Below are 20,727 nucleotides of genomic sequence, written 5' to 3'. Positions count from 1 at the left end.
CATGGCTTCTATTTAGAGTTCAGTTCTCCTAATCTTTCCCTTTTCTTCCTTGCATACCCATTTCCACTTCCTCTGTCTCTTCCCATGTTAACATAGTATCCATATCATAGAAATGTCAATTTTGGAAACAAAAATTGTTAAATTTATGCTATTTTACATATTGTGCAAGTTTTCCAGATTCTTTAATTAGGATTTTTGGTACATTAAACATCCTGTCAGGTAAAATAGCTGAGTCACTGGGTGGTCTAACATTTCCAATTTGAAAAGGAGAATTAACACTTTTCTAGGGATTTAGGGACTGGACAGAGAGACAGATGTGGCTGATGTTGACTCTGTATCTTAGATATCATCTAGCTGTCTCTATACCTCCCCTAGTACAGCATCACATTTTAAACTTCCTAAACTAAAAATATTTTTCTCTTTTTGTAAGTAGATTTTTTTCTTAGTGCTGTTTTTTTAAGCATTGCTTTTTTTTTTCTCTAGTTACCATAACTATTTCTTCCTCTTTATAATTCTTTTCTAAATATTGTTTTATCCAATTCATACTCTACAGTGTCAGGGGGTGGGGGAGTGGGCAGAGTGGAGGTGGTAGTTTATTGATAGATATACTTTGGAGTGTCCATATAGTCTTCTGAACAAGAACCAGATCTTTGGAATCTTCTAGCTCTGGATTATGGTCCTAGCCTAGCCTATGACCTTAACTAGCTGTTAAGGCTTGGAAGTTTCTTTCTCCTCTCTAAGCTTGTGCACATTCATTTGTAAATGGTGATGGGAAAGGTCTTATATGTTATCTAAAATAAGTCTTGCAAAAAGTATTTGCACTGTGTTGATATAGTAAGCACTGTAGTTATTATCTTTTAACCCCTTAAATGAAAGGATGTATTAAAATAAAAAACTTCTTTCACATTTAAATAATTTTTTTTCAGATAATTACAAGGTCCTATTTAATCCTATTTGGCCCCTCTGTAGAACTAGTACTTATCTAGAAACTGCAGTGAAATCAAATAATAATATAGGACAGGAAGAGAAAGCAGTGACCCCATGCTAATATGAATGCAAATGACCAAATTGATAACATGAGGCAGAGAAGGTAAAAGGATTAAGCCATGGATCAACAATTTTGGAGACATTTTAACCTTAGAAACACCTTTTCTCCTCTTATATGTCTCATACTTAATGCTCTAGAATTTTACATTTTATTCTGGATGAGAACTGTTATACCATTACCATTTATGAAAACTCATTCATTCATAGACTTGATTTTACCTTTGAGCAAACTTCAGAAAAGAATGACTACCAAGAGGTATTATAACCTGTGTTCTCAGATGCTTTTCTCATTATCTTCTTTAACATTTTTTTCTGAGAGCATCTTAGTGATGACTGTGATTAAGTTAATTGTGTGCACCCATATGTACAGCTTATGGCAATAACAAAGAGCAGTCATAGCAAGAACATAATGCAATATGTTTCAATATAGAACAGCAGCAATACTCTCAAGGCTGGCCATGTTGGCAGTCTTGGGCTAACATCTGTGGGGAACAGAACATCCTGTATTTCCTTTAGCATAGAAATGAATTGACAGTTATTTATAGAGAATAACTAATGCAAGTTTTTTGTGAAAGTAAACACAATTTTAAACCTTGAAAAACTATTAAAAAGAGGAAAAGGATGGAAGATGGATACTTTTGACTAACCAAAAAGGCTTGAAGAGAAAAAGAGAATATCTGTAGTGTGTAAGACACTGTCTTCTGACTGTATAAACATCATCAACTCTGAGAATGGTAAGAGTTCAAAGTTTCAAAAGGAAACCATCCTTAGAGTAATTGTAAACATGTGGAACAACCATGCAAAGGTGAAATTACATAGTTTTATTAATAGATAAAAATTGTGATGCTTGCATTTCTGTTTTCCAGTTCTTAAGAGTGGAAGGAGGTAAAAAAAAAAAAAAGTCATAAGGAAGGAAGGAAATGTGTATATATTTTTCCTAAGTAAAGATGATGCTAGTTCTTTATGCTTTATTGATAAAACTAATTCAAATTAATCTCACCTAGTCAAATGGCTGGTTAGAAATAGTGGAAATTTGTTTTGGAATTGTGTGATGCAAAAGTAGTGAACTTGGATCGAATGGTTTGTCTTTAAGCAATTATTATGTGCTTGTTGGCACCAAAAACAATGTATGTTTGATTGTTATGCTGTAATCTGAGCAACTCTTAACATTTTCAAAAAAAAAATAATTTACTTCCAAATGATGATTATTTCCAAGTATAAATAAGATAGTGGTAATCATACAAAGAAGATTTTATTCCAAATAGAACCAGAAAGCAATACTGTTTCTCCAAGTGTACCTGAAATTTCTACTTCTGTTTAACTCTATAACCCTTTGATCTGAAAAACTGAGCTCCCCATCTCCACTTGAAGTTTTTGAGACAGTGGAAAAAAAGAAATTATAATTTCCTCCTGCTCACATTGTGATTTTACTTTTTATTTTAACGTTGATAGCATAGAAATCCATCTTATTTTCATGTAATAACTGTTGGACTTAATTAGATATACCATTTGTTGAGCTCATTTAAACATAGGTTGTTTTACAACTGCTAAGTTAGGTAGGTATCTGTGAAACTGGTGTCATTCAATAAAGCCACTGAATTTTCTGTCATGCCCTTTCTTTACTGTGCTGAATGACTATGAATAAAACATGTCATTAAAACTAACTTTTGATTTTCTTTGGCAGCATAAGTTTAAACAAAGGTAGTGGGCATCTTTGATATTAAACTGAAGATATTAAACTGATATTAATATTGAAGAGCATCCTTCACACAATTAAAGTTATGGTAGAATTATTTGGATTCAATAGTTTTATTTTAGACATAAACAGGTATACTGAGCTATGGTGAAAGTCCAAAAACTTGGAAGAATGCCTAGCACATAGTATAGTAAGTGCTCAAAGCAATTTTATAAAAGACCATCTACCATGTGCTAGATCTCTTTGAAGGATTTAAAACCCTGTAAAATATGATAACTGTATGGTAGGAATGATGAGAAAGAAATTCTATATAATGGAACAAAAAAAAGTCTTTATTTCTCTATCTTGGTAAGATTTCTGAAGAGAGATTCAGGAAAGGTTTTAATAATGGACCAAGGATGATGTCTGAAGGGGATAGAACTGGATTGTAAGGAATGGACATTATATTAAGTTTATGACCTTGGGATTTCATGAGTACTGCAGACTCTATAGATCATTGTAGTCTGTATGTGAATCTAAATGTTCTTTGGAATCCACATTTCTACTTGGTGGTCATCACTGCATGGGGAACATACTAAGGACCAGTACTAGTAGAAATCATTATCTTCTTGTGGTAACTTTTCAAAAACAGTTGTATCCTACAGATTTGTTGCATTTTCTGCTCTCTGTTGCTCCCAGTGAAGGACAAGCCAGCCCAAGTGATTTGGATAAATTGGAAGAGTGTACCATCTGTGGGGATGAGTTGAAGAAGGCAGGGGACTTAGGCAAAAATAAATAGCAGAAAAAACACTATGTAAATTCTACATGTGTAGTTTACGTTAGAGTCATAGTAAAGAGTGAAGGGTTTCCATTCAGAGGAGCAAAATATTTGTCTTTACTACCAATCAGTGAAAGTCTAGCACATTGGAAAAATTAAAAAAGTATTAATTTGAGGAACTAGCAGAACGAGAGGTTCTACCTGTATATTTTTGGCTGACTTGGTAAATAGATCTTGGTGACTTGAGTTTAGAAGTAGCATAGTAAAAACTCTCTTGACAGGTTAGCCAGGGGCTATGTAGAAATTCTCCCCACCCCCACTCCCACCAAAAAAAAAGGGGCAGGGAGAGCAGGAGCAAGGAGACCATTTACTATATTCTTCAAATGGTCCCTCTTGCTCCTTATTGTATTGATGAAGGAATGAGTTGGGGAAAACCTGGACTGGGAGATAGTAAAGAGAATGACAAGGAAGAGACTCGAAGTGGGAGAATTGCTCGAACCTGCTAACTTTCAATAGATTTATATATATTAAAACAGTCATTGATATTTTTAAGTATTCATCCAGCAATATGTGGATTTTATTTTATATTATCTCATTTAACCTTCTTAACTATTTTGTAAAGTTAGATACTATTATTATAAGTTGGTTAATTTGATTAATCTCACATGGGGGGATGCCTACATGGCTCAGTCACTTGGGGTCTGGCTCTTGCTTTTGCTTCAGGTCCTGATCTCAGGGTTGTGGGACTGAGCCCTGCAATTGGGCTCTACACTGAGTGTGGAGCCCGCTTATGATTCTCTAGCTCTCCTTCTGCTTCTGTCTCTCCTGCTTGCCGTCTCCTCTCTCGGGCTCGCTCTCTCTCTCTCTCTCTCTCTCTTAAAAAAAATGATTAAGCTAACACAGTTAATAATTATCAGAGGCAGAATCTAAACTTTGGGTTTGTCTGAACCCATGCCTTGTTGTAAAGAATACTACTTACCAGAGTCTAGAATAAAGAGTGCTGCTAGCACTTTTAGTTAGGGGACAGATAAATGCCCATTAGAAGTCTGGTTTAATGTTCTTCATTGACATATGTATAAAATAAACATCTCTCTCTCTCTCTCTCTCTCTCTTTTTTTTTTTTTTAGTGCGACTTCATGACAGCATATCAGAAGAGGGCTTCCACTATTTGGTGTTTGATTTGTAAGTACAGCACACTTTGTAGTCATTTATTTTTGCTATTTGAAGACCATTTTGAATTGAACATGAGTTTTTCTAGTTTATGGTCTAAATTAATGACTAATTTTTTTAGATGTTCTCCAAATAACATTCAACTTTAATTCTTCTGAAAAAAATATGACTGTTCAGGAGTGTTTATTTAAAACTTAAGTTAATCTTCGTAGCTGAAACAGGAGTCTGTTTGGATTGTTCACTGTGATGTTATAAGCAGTTCTCAGTTTTGTCTTTGGGCATACAAATGGCTGGTATGAGCGAGTTTTCCATTGAATTTTTTGGACTATGTATAATTTATTGGCTTATATAAAAAGAACCATAGCTAACATCATACTCAGTGGTGAAAAAATGACAGATTTTTTTCCTCTAAGATCAGGAAAAAGATAAGGATGTTCACCTTGCCAGTTTTATTCAACATAGCCTGGGAACCCTAGCCACAGTAATCAGATAAGAAAAAGAAATAAGAGACATCATAGTGGTAAGGAAGAAGTAAAACTCCCCTATTTGCAGATGACATGATACCATACATAGAAAATCCTAAAGACACCACCAAAAAACTATTAGCAGTAATAAATAGTCAAGTTGCAGAATACAAAGTTAATATGCAAAAATTGGTAGCATTTCTATATGCTAGTAACAAAGTAGCAAAGACGAGAAATTAAGAAAACAGTTCCATTTACAATTGCGTCAAAAAGAATAAAATGCCTAGGAATAAACTTAAGAAAGTGAAAGACCTTACTCTGAAAACTGTAAAATAATGTTGAAAGAAATTGAAGACAACACAAACAAATAGAAAGATATGCCATGCTCATGGATTGGAAGAATAATATTGTTTAAATGTCGCAACTACCCAAAGCTATCTTTCAATACAATCCCTATCAAAATACCAGCAGCATTTTTCTCAGAACTAGAACAAATAATACTAAAATTTGTATAGAACCACAGAAAAAACTCCAATAGCCAAAGCAGCCTTGAGAAAGTACAAAAGTAGAGACATCATAATCCCAGATTCCAAGATACCCTACAAAGCTGTAGTAATTGAAACAGTATGGTACTGGCACAAAAATAGACCCAAACATCAATGAAACAGAGTAGAGAGCCCAGAAATAAACCCATACTTATGTAGTCAATTAATCTATGACAAAAGAGGCAAAAATATACAATGGAGAAAAAGCCAGTCTCTTCAATAAGTGGCGCTGGGAAAATTGGACAGCTATGCAAAAGAATGAAACTGGATGACTTTCTAACACCAAACATAAAAAATAAACTGAAAATGGATTAAACCCAATAATTGCTATCAGTCATAGTGACATTGTTCTAGATATGTCTACTGAGGCAAGGGATACAGAGGCAAAAACAAACGATTAAACTACATCAAAATAAAAAGCTTTGCACAGCAAAGGAAAGCATCAACAAAACAGAAAGACAGCTTACTGAATGAGTAAAGATATTTGCAAATAGTATATCCAATAATGGGTTAATATCCAAAATATATTAAGAACTTATTCCAGTCAGTACCAGAAAAAAAACATCCAATTAAAAAAACTGGATTCTACATATTCAGTCAGAAGACCTGAATAGACATTTTTCCAAAGAAGATGTACAGATAGTCAAGAGACACATAAAAACATGCTCAGGGATCCCTGGGTGGCGCAGCGGTTTAGCGCCTGCCTTTGGCCCAGGGCGTGATCCTGGAGACCCGGGATCGAATCCCACGTCGGGCTCCCGGTGCATGGAGCCTGCTTCTCCCTCTGCCTGTGTCTCTGCCTCTCTCTCTCTCTCTCTCTGTGACTATCATAAATAAAGAAATAATTAAAAAAAAAAAAAATGCCTTTAAAAAAAAAAAAAAAAAACAAAAAAAAAAAAAAAACATGCTCAGTATCACTCATTTGGGAAATGCAAATCAAAACTATAATGAGATATCACCTTACCTGTCAGAATGGCCAAAACCAAATACATAAGAAATATTAAGTGTTGATGAGGATTTGGGGAAAAAGGAACCTTTCTGCGCTGTTGGTGGGAATGTGAATTGGGTATAGCCACTGTGGAAACCAGTATAGAGGTTCCTCCAAAAATTAAAAATAGGAATACTATAGGATCTAAAAACTCCACTCTTAGGTATGTACCCAAAGAATGTGACAACACTAATTTGAAAAGAAATTTGCTCCACTATGTTTATTGCAGCATTATTTACAATAGCCAAGATATGGAAGCAACTTAAGTGTCCATCAGTAGATGAATGGATAAATAAGATGTGGTGTGGTGTATACACACACACATACACACACACATACAGTGGAACACTACGTGGCTACAAAGAAAGGAGAGGTCTTGCCATGTGTAACAATATGGATGGAGCAAGACAGTATTATGCTAAGTGAAATAAGTCACACTGAGAAAGACAAATACCATGAGATTTTACTCGTATGTGGAATGTAAAAAACAAAGTGAATAAACAAAAACTAGAATCAGAGAACAAATTGGTGGTTGCCAGAGGGCAGGAGAGTGGAGGGATTGGCAAAATGGATGAAGGGGAGTGGGGAATATAGGCTTCCAGTTATGGAATGAATAAATCACAGGAATAAAATACGTAAGGGAATATTTTTAATGATATTATAATAGCGTTGTATGATAACAGATGGTAAGTACACTTGTGAGCATAGCATAATGTGTAGATATCTTAAATCACTATGTTGTGTACCTGAAACTAATGCAACATTGTATGTCAATTATATTCACATTTAAAAACTAAAAATAAATTATAATTCAAATAATGGAAAAAGACTAAGGAAAGGGTCCTTGAAGTTGGTTTATTCAGGGGTCAGCATTTTCATACTCCCATCTTTTACTTCAGCTCATTGGCTTTTTCTCAGATTGGTATGGTTCAAGATATTATATACACATGCTAATGACCAGTAGACGACATTGTCTCGTTTTTTTATAAGAATCAAAAATTTACCCGGTAAACCTCTCATTTCCTCTCACTGGCCAGGATTAGGTCACATGCCCATCCTTAACCAATCAGTAGCAAGAGGAATGTAATTACCAAGATTGATTTAGACTAACTAGGATTTATAAATGAAGTTCTATCGACTAGAATGAAGGGAAAATATGACTCAGCATTTGCTCTGGCTGCCTGGGATATAGTGAGACAGGCCATATACATGGCTGGTTGGTGTTTAATAAGAACACACTTTCTTTTTTTTGTTTGTACTATATATCAGAAACGTCCATACCATTTGGCAGTAATTTCACTTCTAGAAATGAAGTCCATGGAAAGTATACCCTAAGTTTAGATAAAACTTTGGCCAAAAGATGTTCCTTGCATCAGCCTTTATAATGGGGGAAAAAAAAAGAAAGAAAGCCATCTTATAGATCTAATAATAAATATTTGTGTAAAGATGGTAAATTCATAAAATGGACTACTGTCTAGCATTTTCATGTGATGCTTGGGAAATAGATAAGAAAAAATATTTTTTGTAATAGTCTAAAAGTAGGTAATTGTTAGATTTGTTTAATTCAGCCCTTCAATGATGTAATTAAGAAATCAAGTTTTTTCCATCGTTTTGTTTTTTCTCTGTAGTATATGGGCTTATTCTCAGTTTGGCTACCTCATTTTCAGATATTAGTGACTTTCACAGTCAGAAAAAAAGGGCACTACTAATGCCATTGCCTGTGGTTTTATCCTTTCTCAGCAGTCCCTCACAAGATTATCTGTTAGTGAATCCCTGTTTAGAATTTCTTCTCATCTCATTCCCGAATCAAGTATTGATGAAGGGAATGGGTTTTAAAACCATTGGCTTTGACCAATTATAAACCTAATATGTCCATCTTGGGAGGTAACTGGCCTCCCCTGAATCACCATATGCATGGTCAGGTAAGGTCTAAACCATGACGTTGTTAATAAGAAAATATTAGGCAGCCAAGTGTGTCTGTTATATTGGTGATTGATGTGTGGTGGGGAATAGAGACTGAAGCTCTAATTATGCAGAGTCGCAGTATACAGGCTCCTTTCCACAGTCGCAGTCCACCCAAGGCTTGTTCACAGGGCTGTAGTTTGGCACCATTCCGTATTGTGCTAGTCCTCCCTCTTCAGTGCTTTCTCAGAGCTCATATTTTTACTTTCTCCATTGTCCTTTCTTCCTTTCTGATGTTCTAAGACCTCTTCTTTTATGATTTCCTTTAATAACTTCCATTCTTTCAGAGTAGATATTCTAGCAACAGGTTCTTACTATTTTTCTGAGAATGTCTTGATTTCCCCCTTCACTCCTTTTTGCTAGATAAAGAATTCTAGGTAAACAGTTATGTTCTTTTAATGTTACATCAATTCCTTCTGGATTCTCTGATTTGTGATGAAAAATCTCTTGTCATTCTGTTTTGCCCCTAAAAGTAAGGTGTTTTTTCTCTCCAGATGCTTTAAAGATTTTTTTTGTCTATAGTTTTTAGAAGTTTGACTATGATGTGTCTTGGCTTGGATTTCTTAGAGTTTATCTTATTTGGTCTTCACTTAACCTCTTGAATATACAATACAGGTGATGTCTTCTGCCAAACTTGGGAAATTTTTAGACATTGTTTCTTTGAATACTTTTTTTTAGCCTTGCCTTCTTTCTCTTTTCCTTCTGGAACTTGATAACATGAATGCTAGATCTTTTGTCATAGCTACAAAAATTCCTGGGGCTCTGTTCATTTTTATCTTTTTTTCGTCTTGCTTAGATTAGGAAATTTATACTGTTTTCTTTAAGTTGACTGATCCATTTTCTTTCATTCTGCTATTGAATGCATCCATTTCAGTTATTATATTCTTCTAGTTCCATGATAGACTATTGGTTTTTCTGTAAATTCTCTGTCTTTGCTGAGACTTTTCTATGTTTTCTTTGCATTCATAATTTTCACTGAAGCATTATATTAGTAATCAAAAAATCTTTGTCAGATAATTCCAACTGCATGGTGATCATGGTGTTGTTGGCATCTGTTCATTGTTTTTTCTCATTCATATTGAAATTTTCTTGGTTTTTTTATATAATGAGTAATTTTGCATTATATCCTGGACATTTGGGTATTATTTTATGAGACCATGGATATAATTTAAATCTTTGTAACAGGCCTCCTCTGATACCACATTGGCAGGGGTAATTAGGTACCATCTTACTACTTTTTGGGTGGGAGTGGAAGCCCCAGTTTCCTATTTAGCTTCCTGTGGCACCCCATGGGTGTTCCTCCTCACTGCTGGGCAGGACTAGGAGAACAGAGAATCTTTTTTTAATGCACTTAATGAGAGAAATGTATCTACCCTAATTTTTTAGACCTGTTGTTATTTCCTAATAGATTTAATTTGTTAGATCTCCTTTGCTGTATATATCAACAGTATGGTATTATAAACTGGGATATGTCCTTCATGCTATGATGAATGCTGGAATGAAAAATAATTTTGCTAATGCTCATTTACCTGACTACCATTATTCAGAATTGGATTTGATCATAGCTCTATCAGAGAGGATATACTTTTCCTATACCCTCTTATGTTCTGTGCATGAAGGCATGTGAATTAGACTAAAGTCAGGTTAACAGAATAAAAGACAATTTTTATTAGTATTTATGTGCATGGGAGTTTGTAGAAAAGAAGTGAAACTAAAAGAAGCAGCGAAAATATTAAATTCTTGTCTTAGATGACAAAAATTACTCTTCTCTCCCTGGTACATAGGGAAATGTTCTCCCTGCTTCTCTCCCTGAGCAGATAACCTTCCTCAAAGGGAAATTGATGCCTCTTGGGAAAATAAGGGGAAAGTAGAGAACTCTTCCTGTATTTGTTCATTCTCAGTTGACTTTAGCCCAAAATAATCTTTTTGCCAAAGTGGCATTTCGTAGGGTGGTATATTCTAATCTGCTTCAGCTCCAAGAAGCACATTAATCTGAGGTCAGATGTAGGGATGCCTGGGTGGCTCAGCAGTTGAATGTCTGCCTTTGGCTCAAGGTACGATCCTGGTCCAGGGATCAAGTCCCACATCAGGCTCCCTGTGAGGAGCCTGCTTCTCCCTCTGCCTGTGTCTCTGCCTCTCTCTCTCTCTCTCTCTCTCTCCCTCTCCCCCCCTCCCTCTGTTTCTCTCATGAATAAATAAATAAAATCCTTAAAAAAATAAAAAAGTTAGGTCAGATGCAGAAAGGCAATACCCTTCTTCTCATGTCATGCACACTACTTTTCCATAGTTACCATGTTCACATATAAAATTTTATACTTTTCTATATTTCTTATTAAATGGAGGGAATATGAATCAGAGTTCTTTAAATAATTGGTATAGAACATATATAAAAAAACAGTTCATGTGAATACAAAATAAGATTTTCAGTTATTTGTCATATTTGGATCATATTTGTCACAGTATTTGTGGTATTAATGTCTCTGAAACCAAAGTGTAAGTTTGCATCTGAACCATAGTAACATTAAATACGCTTCATCAGACAGTTGAATTGCTAGATTGAAATTGCTTCATCAGGAAGTTGCTAGATTGAAAGCTCAGAGTCTTCACAATTATTTTTCAATGTTTAAAGTTTGAGGAGTTATGAGCACTTTTCATAAAAATATTCTGTCATTAAGTGATAAAGCACCCAGCTTTAGAGACATTTGGAAAATAATGGTTAAAAGTATAGATTTTGAGTGATTAAAAAGAGATTATAACAGATATAATTCCTCTAAATTATCTAATTGTGATGGTTACTCTATGAAGAGGAAAAGTAAGTAGCTTTAGAAAAATGAACATTTTATACATTTAAGAAAAGTATGGTCTCAAATGTATCAATGAAATACTCATATGGGAAAATTGGAGTCACTTAGCCAATCAGTTCCAAGATAAAATAACTACTTGAATTCCTAAAGAAGGAATGTTACTGTTTGTCCTTTTGATGATGGTTTTGGCAGTGTGGTACTTGTGCATACTTCCTGTGGAATGTCAGCTATTCACAATCTATTGGGAAGTTCTATTTTTATAGGTGCACTGAGTTTTCTTCTAATGGAATACTTTTCCCTTTCTAAAAAGCAAAACAGAAGAGGCAATGAGTTCCATTAAAAAAAAATGTTTCTTACAATTTTAAATTTACATTTTTCATTCAAGTATCTATCTACCATTTTCAACTACACAGCATTAGTAATCACTTTTTCAAATAGACTCAGGAATCCATGGGAAAGACCTACATGAAAGCAAAGAGCTCTTCACGGCAAATAATGAATTATCCTCCAGGTTTGTGCCTAGCAGGGTTTTCAGGACACCTCAGCAGTTCTGGGAGATAAGAGATGTGGATTTATCTGAAGGCCAGGCAGGGAAATAATGGATTTGTACCTAGAATTATAGTCCCTAAGGGAGAGGTCTGTACTGAGAGCCATTGGCCTTAGGCAGATACAGCCGATTCAGTCCATTTCTTTGAGAAATAAGGCCTTGACAAGGGCAGTCATCTGAATGTGACATATATATTTCAGGAACTAAATGTCAGTGAATATCTGTATTATGTGCATGTTGGGTGAATGTGTAATGAAGTATAGAAATATCACAGCCTTTCTAAGTAAATGTATAAGAGAATAATACTTGAGTTAAATTTTGTAATCTCAATAGGGAACTAAAATTAGATTAGATTAAGGTTTTTTGGCAAAAGTGCTGATCCAGAATGAAAAGTCTTAAGTTTCCATTTCAGAGCTACCCAAGGCTAACCATCTAACATTACCTTTTCTCTAATTCTGATTTTTCTCATGCAGAATGAGGCTGTGGGACCAGATGAAAAATGTGTCAGACATCTCTCAAGTCCTTGCTTATTTTGTGAGGCCAGGATGTTGTTCTCATCAAGTTGAGATTTCTGGTAGAATAGGAATCCAAGTGTCATTTTTAAATATTAGATTTATTATGATTTTAAATTATTTGAGAAAAATTCTATTATTGCATCTTTAGAAAGAACTTTTTTTCTCCTAGCAAAAACACATCTTGGTACACGAAATGTGTTTTTGTCCCCATATAAGAGATTCTGTTCATCAAATGTATAATGAGTACCTATTAAATGTAAGACACTATGCCTAATGCTTTAAGAAAAAAGGTAGTGTTTCTGAACATTTTAAAATCAATGTCCTATTTTGACAATTTTAAAATTGAATACTCAGAGAATATGATGTGTTCCCTTCCTGTGTCCCATTTTTTTCATTCTTGTACCAACCAGAAAGATTGGTTAAACAGCATGCCTTATAGTTATTACTAAGAAGACATATATTTTTCATTTTTACAAATTTGAAATTATATCAGTATTAAAAAACACCTTTCAAAAACTACACCCCTTGGACTGGGATGCTGATCATTATACTGGCAATATCAAGACTAAAATATAAGATACATCCACTTTTTTGAAATTTTTGTAGATCGGAAAGGGGATTAGACAGCTTCAAAAAATCTGCAGAATAGACATAATATGGTAAAAGCTGTTAAGAGTTATACAGAGGTTTGGGAGAGAGAGCCAGCATTCATTTAGTGAGGAATGCCAGGAAACACAATGGGAAGAACTGAAGTTGAAGCAGATGTAATTATGTCTTTGTCTATGTCTTCATTCAACAAATGTACCTAAAGTCTGTACTTACTCTCTATCAGACACTGTGGGGTAAACTGATTGGAGGGAAGGCGAATGACAATTTTTGCCTTCAAAAGAACTAAAAGCAATCTCATACTTGTTTTGTTCTAGCATTCTTTCATCTACTAGAATATTTGGTTACATAACCAACAGGTCAGCATTTTACAAAACATTCAGATACAGCGTAGTAAGTTTCACAATATCTGTGAACATCTGTGTGTGCCCTTGTGACTTGGTCATCTTTATGGTTATTTAATAAAATTCTTCTATTATGCTGATAATATTCTCCTGTATCTCACAAGGCATATATATTCCATATACATTCCAATGAATATTAAATCTTTTTTAGGGGTGGAAGCCTAGTCTGATTTTTCTGGACATCTTTGACCTATTAGTCACAGCAAATTTTATCCTTTTTTTTTTTTTTTTTAAAGATTTTATTTATTCGTGAGAGACACAGAGAGAGAGAGAGAGGCAGAGACATTGGCAGAGGAGAATCAAGCTCCTTGTGGGGAGCCCAATGCGGGACTCAGTCCCAGATCCTGGGATCAGGACCTGAGTCGAAGACAGATGCCCAACCGCTGAGCCACCCAGGCATCTCAAATTTTATCCTTAAAACCTACCTAATATAATTCATTTATCTTATATTTGGTTTTAATATTATTTGGTCACATTTGATTTATAATGGTGTATATAGGAAGTGGTGACAAAAATAATTTCTACTCTCCGATCAAAATGTGAATGCACATGTTTGAAGATTATTTGGTCTATCAGTGCCCTGTAAACAGCACTTGAGAATTGGCCTCTAGGTTAAACTCCTGTCAAAAGACAAAAAACTAAATAAGTATTTATTGTGTAGCATGACTTGTGCAGTGTTTTGCTGTGTGCGTGGATGATTGAAGCAAAAAGAGATTGAATTAGTGGTGTAAATCCAGTTAGAAGTTGGCTACACTAATATCCAGGTAGAAGATAGTAAGCCCTTGAAGTTAGATGTTGGTAGGAACAAAAGAAGTTACAAGGTATAAATCCTCTGAATCTACCTTTTAGAACAAAGTTGAACCTATGGATTTTGGTTTTGGTTGGCCCTTTTATGCAAGAAACAGTCATTCTGCATAACGTGGAAGATAATTTAAATAACAAAGAAACCCTAATGCTTTAAAGATATTGCATTTCTCATTTGTTTTTAGAAAAGTGTTTGAGTCAAAATATCTTGGCTATTTTTAAAATAAATTTAATGTCCACTAGAATAATTCTAGAATGTCCACTCTATAATTCTAGAATTGTAAGAGGGTCACTGATAGGAAAATACGGCTTTTACAAAGGTAAACTACACAATTTCAACGTCCTATTAGTTGGAAAATTAATAAAATGGCAATGATTCTGTCCTATTTTTTTACAGAAAAACATTTATTTATTTTTTAAAGATTTTATTTATTTGAGAAAGAGTGAATGAGTGTGAGTGGGAACTAGGGGCAAGAGCAGAGGGAGAGGAAGAAACAAATGTTCCACTGAGCAGGAAGCCTGACTCAGGGCTCCACTGAAGGAGATTGTGACTTAAGCTGAAAGCAGACCCTTAACCAAATGAGCCACCAAGGCACCCCTAGAAAAACATTTTAAATGACTATGGCATTTATACTTTTAATAGGTATAGAGAAAATCATATTCTTTTCTTTCTGAATAGAAAGCAAAATACTCAGCTTTTCTCACGTATTATGGTGCTGCTACAAGATGGCAAACTCAGCTCTTCCATCACACATTATGGTTTTAAATTTGCGGGGAGTACAATGTAAATGGTAAAGTAAAAAAAAAAAAAAAGCCTATTTTCTTTTAAGATTTTATTATTTGAGAGAGAGAGAGAGAGAGAAAGAGAGAAAAGCAAGCAAGAGCAAGAGGAAGGACAGAGGGAGAAAGAGAAGCAGGCTCTTAGCTGAGCAGGGAGCCCTATGTAGGGCTTGATCCTGGGACCCTGGGATCATGACCTGAGTTGAAAGCAGGTGCTTAGCCAACTGAGCCACCCAGCTGTGCCAAATGGTAAAGTGTTTTTGATTTCTGTTTCACTTGGTCATTTCCAATATATCGGTCATTTCCTAATACAGTCAAATGGTAGACTTTTGCATATTAACCTTGTATTCCACAATTTGCTATATTTGCTTCTTAGTTTCCCAAAGCTTTGTTGTGTATTCTTAGGGGTTTTTACCATAGACAGTCATGTTAATCTGTGAATAAATACAACTGTATTTCTTCTTCCCAATTTGTACGTATGCCTTTTATTTCTTGTCGTACTGCATTAACTAGGACTTCCAGTATGGTATTGAAAAGGAGTCGTAAAAAGAGACATTTTTGTCTTGTTCCTGATCTCAGTGGGAAAGCTTTAAGTGTCTGTTAAATATGATGCTAGCTTGTGATATTTTGTGAATGTTCTTTATCAAGTTGAGGGAAGTCATTTCTGTTCCTAGTTTGCTGAGAGTTATTATCATGAATGGGTGTTGAATTTTGTCAAATGTGTTTTTCTGCATCAACTAGTATGATCATGGGTTTTTTTTCTATTTTTACCTGTTATTGTGATGGATAACATTTTTTAATTTTCACATATTAAACAAGCCCTGCATACTTGAAATAAATCCTTTTTTAAATGAGATATAATTCTTTTTATATACTATTAATTTCAATTTCTTAATATTTTGTTGAGGATTTTTATATCTGTGTTCGTGATGGCCATTGGTCTATAATTTTCTTGTAATGTCTTTATCTTGTTCTGGAATTAAAGTAATGCTGATCTCATAGGACGTGTTGGCATGTGTTCACTCTACTTCTGTTTTCTGGGTGAAATTAGGAAGGGCTGGTATTATTTCTTAAGTGTTTGGTATAATTTATCAGTGAATTCATCTAAGCCTCCTTCTGTTTTGGAAAGTTATTAATGATACACTTTCTTTAATAGGCCCATTTTTAAAAAGATTTTTTTTTTTCATGAGAGACACAGAGAGAGAGAGAGGCAGAGACACAGACAGAGGAGAAGCAGACTCCTTCCAGGAAGCCTGATGTGGTACTTGATCCCGGGACTCCAGGATCACGGCCTGTGCTGAAGGCAGGCGCCAAAACGCTGAGCCACCCAGGGATCCCCCAATAGGCCTATTTTTTTTTTTAAGATTTTATTTATTTATTCATGAACAACATGAAGAGAGAGACAGAGACATAGGTAGAGGAAGAAACAGGCTCCCCATGGGGAGCCTGATGTGAGACTTCATCTCAGGCCCACGGGATCACAACCTGAGCCAAAGGCAGACACTCAATCACTGAGCCACACAGGTGCCCTTAGATAGGCCTATTTGTATTGTCTGTTTCTTCTTGTGTGATTTTGGCATATTGTGTCTTTCAAGGAATTAATCTATTTCATCTAGATTACCAAGTATGAGAATATAGAGTTATTCATAATATTCCTTTATTATCCTTTTATTGTCCATGTTACCTATAATGATGTCTTCTCTTTCATTTCTGGTACTAGCAATTTATGTTTTCTCTCATTTTTTCTTAGTCTGATTATAGGCTTATACATTTTTTTTTTTTAGGCTTATACATTTTAATGGATCTTTTCAAACTAGCTTTTTTGCTTTTGTTGATTTTTTTTTGGTTTCCTGTTTTCAATTTTATTGATTTCTGCTCTAATTTTTATAATTTATTCTGCTTATTTTAGATTTCATTTGCTCCTTTTTCTTGTTTTGTTTTTAGTGGAAGCTTAAATTACTGATATATCTTTCTTTTCAAATATATGAATTTCCCTCTATGTACTACATCCCACAAATTCTGATAAGTTGTACTTTAATTTCCATTTAATTCAAAATGCTTTTAAATTTCTCTTGAAATTACTTCTTTGACCCCTGTGTTGTTTAATCTCTAAGTATTTTGGGTTTTTCAGCTATATTTCTGGTATTGACTACTAGTTCAATTCCATATGGTCTGAGAGAAGACATTGTATGATGATTTCTGTTCTTCTATATTTGTTAAGGGTTTTTTTTTTATGACTCATATTGTAGTCCGTCTTGGTTCCATGTGACCTTGAGAAGAATGTGTATTCTACTTTTGTTACATGAAATAGTCTATAGATGTAAATTATATCCAGTTGATTTACAGTGCTCTTGAGTTGAACTATATGGCTAATGATTTTCTGCTTGCTGGATCAGTCCATTTTTGATGGGATGTATTAAAGTTTCCAGCCGTGGTAGTAGATTCACCTTTTCTTATATTTTTCATCTTCTGCCTGACATGTATTGATGTCGTATTGTTAAACACCTGCATATTAAGGATTAATGGCTCTTTTTGGAGACTCTTTTATTATTAAGTAACGTATTAAGTCTGCTCTGCAATTAATAAAGCTATGCTCATGTTCTTTTGAGCAGTGTTTGTTTGGTTTGTTTTTCCTACCTTTAGTCTTAATCTATATGTGTCTGTAAAGCAAGCTTCTGACAACATGTAGTCGGGTCTTGTTTTTAAAGATTTCATTTATTTATTTATTTATTATTTATTTATTTATTTATTTAAGAGAGAGGCTGGGAGAGTGAGAACACAGCAGGGCAGAGGGAGAAGGACAAGTAGGCTCTCCATTGAGCAGGATCCCAACACAGGGCTTGATCCCAGGACCTGAGGATCATAACCTGAGCTGAAGACACACACTTAGCGGACTGTGCTACCCAGGTGCCATGTTTTCCTTGTTCTTTGTTCCTGTTTTATCTTATCATGCTTTTTTTTTTTTTTGAAATTTCTATTGTCCTTTCCTCAAGCTCCGAGATTCTTTCTTCAGCCGTGTCTAGTCTACTAATGAGCTCATAAGTGGATTCATTTCTGTGAGAGTGTTTTCTTTTCTCTGGTATTTCTTCTTGATTCTTTCCTAGAATTTCCATATCTGTACTAACATTACCCCTCTGTTCTTTCTTGCATGTTGTCTGTTTTATCATGTAATGTTCGTAGCATATTAACCATAGTTTTAAAAGTCTTGGTCTGATAATTCCAACATTACTACCATGTCTGACTCTGGCTCTAATGCTTGGTAGGTTTCTTCAAAGTGTGCTTTTTGCCTTTTAGTATGTCTTGTAATTTTTTGTTAGAAGGTAGATATGAAACAGTAGGTAAGAGGAACTAGGTAAATAGGCCTTTAGTGTAATGTGGGTTTTAGGCTGTGATAAAATAGTTTTTTCTTTAAGCAGGCATTTTTAAAAGAGAATATTTTTCAGAGTGGTTCCTTTTCTTTTCTCCCCTCCCTGCTAGAAGCATGAATTTTTCTTTCTTTCTTTTTTTTTTTTTTTTTTTTTTTTTAGATAGTCACTGTGAGGGCCTGATAGAGCTACTGATGGAAAATGTACAAGAGTCTAAGTCTGAGGGCCCCCTATGACTGGGTCCCCCACTTTTACCTTCCTGGCTTGAACACAGGGAGCCTTCAGTAATTTTTCAATTACAGTTCAGATTTTCCTGTCACAGTACTGATTCCTGCAGAAGTTTCTGCTCCGTTATTTTCTGTGTCTGCCCGTCTGTCTCTCTAGTTTTGGGGGCATCTGTCTGCCTTGTGACCTTATTTGACAGATATGTGAAGAATTGTTAATTTCTCAGTTTGTTTAGCTTTTTATTTGTTGTTATGACAGAATGACAACTTTTAAGCTCCCTATGTGCCAGACCAGAAACCAGAAGTCCTCATGTTTTTTTTTTTTAATTTTAAGTTTTATAAAACAACTAAAAACTTCAAAATTGCTGGGAATTGAAAAGACAAGGCATAGTCATTTATTAGTTGGAGGTCTGAAATCTGAGGCTAGAAATTTATATTCTTAAGGTTAAGATAATTAGAAGTCTGACCTATGTGTTTCTTTATATTGTAAGTCAGCAAGAGTGATAGAATGAGTAGATTGAATATTCCTCAGGAAACAATTGAAACTTACACCCCATTGGAATTTTTTGTCCAGAGTCATTAAAGAGATTTACTACCTCTTTTGTTCAACCAGATTTTAAAAGCAGAATTTTCTCAAGAGGTTAAATATTAAAATCATGGATGCTTATGAAAGTGCTAAATAAATATAAATGCCTTTCACCTCTTGGGTCAGATAGTTCTCCTTGGAAAAGGCTGGCATTGTTATCTAAGGTATTAATTGTCATGTTAGAGACAGGTAGTGTCTATGGACTGTCAGTGACATTCTGCTGTGTAAGGGAATCTGGAAAAGTTACAGTTTAAAAGATGTTAGACTAAGTTTAGCAGTCCACTTCTTTAGTATGTGATGATATTTTCTACCATGCTCTCATCCATTCCATTTTTTCGCCTGGACTTTGTAGGCAGGAAGCCCAAGTCCCACTTGATCCCTGCTTACTTTTCATTTCTGCTTGAGACACCCAAAATTGGCAGGTGCTCCTCTTGGCTTGCAGTTAATTCTCCCCCTAGCTTTGGTACTTCAGACATTCTCTGTAAATAGATTTGCTATTATAATACATTCATCCAATGACTAGAATACTGATTGGGTGCTAATTATATGCCAGGCACTTTGCTAAATACTAGAGATAAAACTATGAATAAGACATAGTCCCTGCCCACGAGGAGCTTATAGCCAGTTGTTGAAAAAGGATAGTAGACTATGCTGAGCCCTAAGATAGGGTGAGCTTGTGGGAAAGAACGGTGCCTAATGGGTACAAGGGTGAGAGTGTAGAGGGGAGACTCTATTCTGAGATTTAAAAGATAAGTAGAATTAGTCGTCATAGATTGTTATTCTTCCCTGCAATGCCAAGGGAAACAATATATGCAATATCCTAGAAGAGACTTTAGACAATTCTAGACATCTGTACCTCAGTGTGGATGAACCAGCAAGATTTTTGAGTGGAAAAGTGGAGAACCATGAGGTTATGAGACTGAAGAAGTAGGCGGGAGCCAATTCTCAAAGCTTCTTCCTTATTTATCATTCCTTGAACTAAAACCTGAAATGAACTAAAACCTGATTTTTAAAAGGAGAGTTAAGGGAAACAATATAATGAAATATGTGTTTAGAAGAATCATTCCAGCTACAAGTTGAGGTACTTATTGGCATCCTAATGTGAGATACTAGTTTCTGGAACTAAGCAGTGAAATGGGAATGAAGAAAAGTGGAAAGCTTTGAGAGTAATTTAAGAGGTAAAAGTAATAGATATAATGATTAATTGACTTAAAACTCTTTTGTTGAAGCTTTCTGTCTTTTGAGAACATTCCATTTCTAAAATAACTATAATAATCTGATTAGAGAAAAGAATATTTTATCTCCTTAAAGCTTTGAGTAGCTAATTGATAGCCATGTAATTGAGAACAGTTAGAACAATGACATTTTTGTTGATAGACGGCGGACTCAGAAATAGTTACCAGGTCAGTGTTTTGGAATTTTAACTATGTGAATTAAACAAGTAAAACATTTACAAGTATGTG

General features: G+C 34.8%; 1 protein-coding gene across 24 annotated transcripts in view; it reads left to right on the top strand.

Moving 5' to 3' along the window:
- The window catches only part of CAMK2D (calcium/calmodulin dependent protein kinase II delta), a 301,972-nt gene that overhangs the window by 145,962 nt on the left and 135,283 nt on the right, over window positions 1-20,727 (top strand). For all 24 annotated transcript variants that reach the window (XM_025465971.3, XM_025465973.3, XM_025465990.3 and 21 more), the window contains exon 4: window positions 4,628-4,682. In XM_025465971.3, coding sequence (XP_025321756.1) covers window positions 4,628-4,682 — 55 coding nt within the window. The remainder of the gene's footprint in view (window positions 1-4,627; window positions 4,683-20,727) is intronic.

Source organism: Canis lupus, chromosome 32 (assembly GCF_003254725.2).
Source record: "Canis lupus dingo isolate Sandy chromosome 32, ASM325472v2, whole genome shotgun sequence".
Lineage (NCBI taxonomy): Eukaryota > Metazoa > Chordata > Mammalia > Carnivora > Canidae > Canis > Canis lupus.
The sequence above is the reverse complement of the archived record's forward strand: the minus strand, read 5'-3'. Positions and strand labels throughout refer to the sequence as shown.